Source organism: Verticillium alfalfae, genomic scaffold, assembly GCF_000150825.1.
Source record: "Verticillium alfalfae VaMs.102 supercont1.8 genomic scaffold, whole genome shotgun sequence".
Lineage (NCBI taxonomy): Eukaryota > Fungi > Ascomycota > Sordariomycetes > Glomerellales > Plectosphaerellaceae > Verticillium > Verticillium alfalfae.
The window spans coordinates 1,625,254-1,628,242 of record NW_003315031.1 but is presented as its reverse complement, the minus strand read 5'-3'; the positions used below and the strand labels follow the sequence as shown (position 1 = coordinate 1,628,242).

General features: G+C 63.2%; 2 protein-coding genes across 2 annotated transcripts in view; both read right to left on the bottom strand.

The window, feature by feature from the left end:
- The window catches only part of VDBG_06925 (predicted protein), a gene marked incomplete at both ends in the record, with an annotated part of 2,619 nt that extends 1,732 nt beyond the window's left edge, over nucleotides 1–887 (bottom strand). Inside the window, one exon of the mRNA XM_003003317.1 lies at nucleotides 49–887. Within this exon, the coding sequence (XP_003003363.1) occupies nucleotides 49–887 (839 nt within the window). The remainder of the gene's footprint in view (nucleotides 1–48) is intronic.
- A 1,369-nt stretch (nucleotides 888–2,256) lies between these two features.
- Nucleotides 2,257–2,989, bottom strand: part of VDBG_06924 (conserved hypothetical protein) — a gene marked incomplete at both ends in the record, with an annotated part of 2,839 nt that continues 2,106 nt past the window's right edge. The window contains one exon of the mRNA XM_003003316.1: nucleotides 2,257–2,949. Coding sequence (XP_003003362.1) covers nucleotides 2,257–2,949 — 693 coding nt within the window. The remainder of the gene's footprint in view (nucleotides 2,950–2,989) is intronic.

Sequence of the window (2,989 nt, the reverse complement as noted above, 5' to 3'; positions counted from 1 at the left end):
GGGGTTTCGGTTTGGACGGCGGCGTGATTTCGCTCCGCAGAGTTGGACCCGGGCTCCCTCCTGTCGGGGCTCATCTTTCTTTCGGGCGTCATGGGCCTCAGCTTTGGCTTCACCCTGGGTTTTGGTCTCGCTGTTGGTGTCGTCTCTTCCGTCGCGGGCGAGGCAGAGTCGCGCACCGGCGGCGCGCGCCTGCCCTGGGGACTGATTTCTCGCTCAGGCGTCATGGCCCTCAGCTGGGGCACACGCCGCATGGCGGTGGGTCGTCTGACGGGCGTCTTCTTTTTTGTGGGCTCCACGTCGTCGTCGTCATCGTCGCCGCCGTTATCGTCTCTCCTCTCGAACATGGAGATCAGGTTCGTCGTCGGCGCGATGGAGCTCGTGTCTGGCAGGTCGAGGCTGCTGCCGCCGCTGAGGCTGTTGACACTGGTCCTGCGGCGGGCGACCGCCGGCAGGCCCGGCACGGGGGTGTTGGCATTGGGGCTCGGCGAGGCGGATCGCGAGGCGGCGAGGGTGGCGGCGATGTACGAAGGGCTCTTCGTGTCGTAGCTCGTGGGCTTGGCGGCCGAGGACGGAGACAGGCGGGCGGCAGGCGGCGGGCTCGAGGCGAGACGAGGCCAGCGGGCGTGCTCGGTGGTGCCGTCAGTGCCGCCGGTCGTCTGTCGGCTCTGGGACGGAGCTGGGCTGCGGCTGCGGCTCCTGTCGCGGGTCGAGGCAGTCGCGGCGGCATAGAGGGCGCCGTTGGGGGGTACTCGTTTGGCGGGTGGTATGGGTCTCGGTGCTGTGGTTCGGGCGAAGGCGAGGTTGGCGCCTTGGAGGGCGGCGGCGGCGTTCGAGGCCGCCTGGGATGGAGGCGGCACAGCAGGCCGTGCGGAAGACTGGTGGGCCATGACGGCGGGCGTCGTGTGTTGGGAGGTGCGATTGAGTTCAGCGGCGTGGGCGTGGGCGTGGGAGGACAGAGGGGCAGGTCATGCTGTCGATGCTCGTGGCGAGGACGGTGCTGACAGCGGCGAGTGTGCCTTGATGGAGGAGGCAAGCGAGTATGCCGTGATGGAGGCAGCGAGTACGCCGTGATAGAGGCAGCAAGTACGCCGTGATGGAGGCAGCGAGTATGCTGTGATGGAGGCAAGCGAAGTAGGTCGAATTCGGGTCAACAGATCGATCTAGGTGAGTTCAATGCAGGCTAAATCAGATATCGCTGCATCAAGTCGGTACCAACAGAAGGGGACATGCTGTCGAGGAGAGGGTGGAGGCTGGCGGAGATGAGGACGATGGGGGGGGGGGGGGCGAAGCAGGTGGCTGCAAGGTCCCGAGGATCCGGCGTCGTGTTTGGGTTGCAGGGGACCTTGGGATGTTGAGATGGCCAAGGCCAAGATGAGGTCTGGAGCTGCTTTCGCTCAGCCTTGGAGCCGTCGCAGAATGACACAAAAGGTGGGGCTCTTCAGCGGCTGTGGCCTACGTCGTGCTTGAGTAGGTAGGTAGCAACCTAGGTACCCAACCACTACCTACCTCCCTGGGTGCCTCGTGCCTGGTAGGTACCTAGGTAGACACGACGCCCTACGGCGCCTCGACACCTGACCGAACACGAGATGCCACTCTACGTAAACTATGTACGAGCAGCCGTAGGCACCTTCACGCTTCGGTGCTTGCCTAGGTTGGTAGGTAGGTACCTAGGTAGCAAGTGGTCGACAAAAATTGTCCCACCAAATGAGAGAGCCACTAATTTACTACTGATCAGACGACACATACCTCACTATCACGTGGTCAGCCTGCTGTAGAGCCTTGTGGTGGGGCATTTTTTCTGTCAGTGCCTGGCAAGAGCTGGCAAGACCTGGGTCAAGACCTGGGCGGGCACCCGGAAACAGTCGTCGAAATGAATTGAACATAAATTGAACATAAAAAAAACATTCGTCAGTCGGCGTAAGCCTGCTTTCCTTTCCTTGCCCCTGCAACGCCGTCGGCCCAAACGCCGTACCAAAACACAAAGAAGCCCACCAACCCCTCCCAACTCTCCATCGCTGGACCATCCCCCCTTCCCTTTCCTTTCCCCCGTAATTACAATGGACTGGACAGAATAACGAGAAGCAACAAAAAAATAGGGCTGTGTAGCTGCCCTCCAGGTCGAGGTCACCCCGTGTACGTACTGTGGGACCGAAGAAGAAGGAAGAGGAAGCAGAAGAAGAAGCAGCCACAGAAGCAGACACTCGCGCCAGGCGCCGAGATGCCTCGTCGTAGCATATAGCGTCCCCTCCAGGCCTCTCAGTACGCTTCTTCGTCCGTCCACCCGCTGGCGTTGGACACGATGCGCTCGCCTCCCTCGTCCATGTAGGCATGTCCCGCATGCTGCGCCGGGATCGCCCGCAGCCGCTTCGTCTGGCTGGCGTTGGGCCGGTAGCCCGCCGCCTCGGGCTCCATGCGCTTGCCCCGTGCCGCGCGCACCTTGGCGTAGTACGTGTCCGACGCGTCCGCCTCGGGCTCGCTGTTGTCGTCGTACGTCTCCCAGTTCTCCGACCCCGTCACGTTGCTCGACCCGTTGGACGAGTTGGAGATCTGCCGCGGCGGTGGGGCCTGCGGGTACGCCATGACGGCCGGCGCCCCTCGCATCGAGCCGTATTCGTACTGTGAATGAGACTGGTGGGAGTGGTGCGACTGGTGCGACTGATGAGACTGATGAGACTGATGCGACTGGTGCGAGAGCGTCGAGTTGGACCGCGTTATCCTCTCGGCCGCCGGCTGCGGCTGCGGGTCCTCGTACACATCTTCGAGCTCGGCCTGGCGGATGATGCTAGAGCCGAGGCCCGCCGACTTGTACGGGTTGACCGGCGTCTGGAGCTCCGGCACGTGCACGAGCTCGCGCATCTTGGGTGGCGGCGCACGCATCGGCGCGCCGTTGCGCATTGTGCCTCCCGGCCCCGTCGGTCGGCCTTCTGCCCGTGTCTCTGGTCGTGGCCGCTCGGGCGAGTTGTTGCCGTTCTTGAGGTTCGAAAGTGGG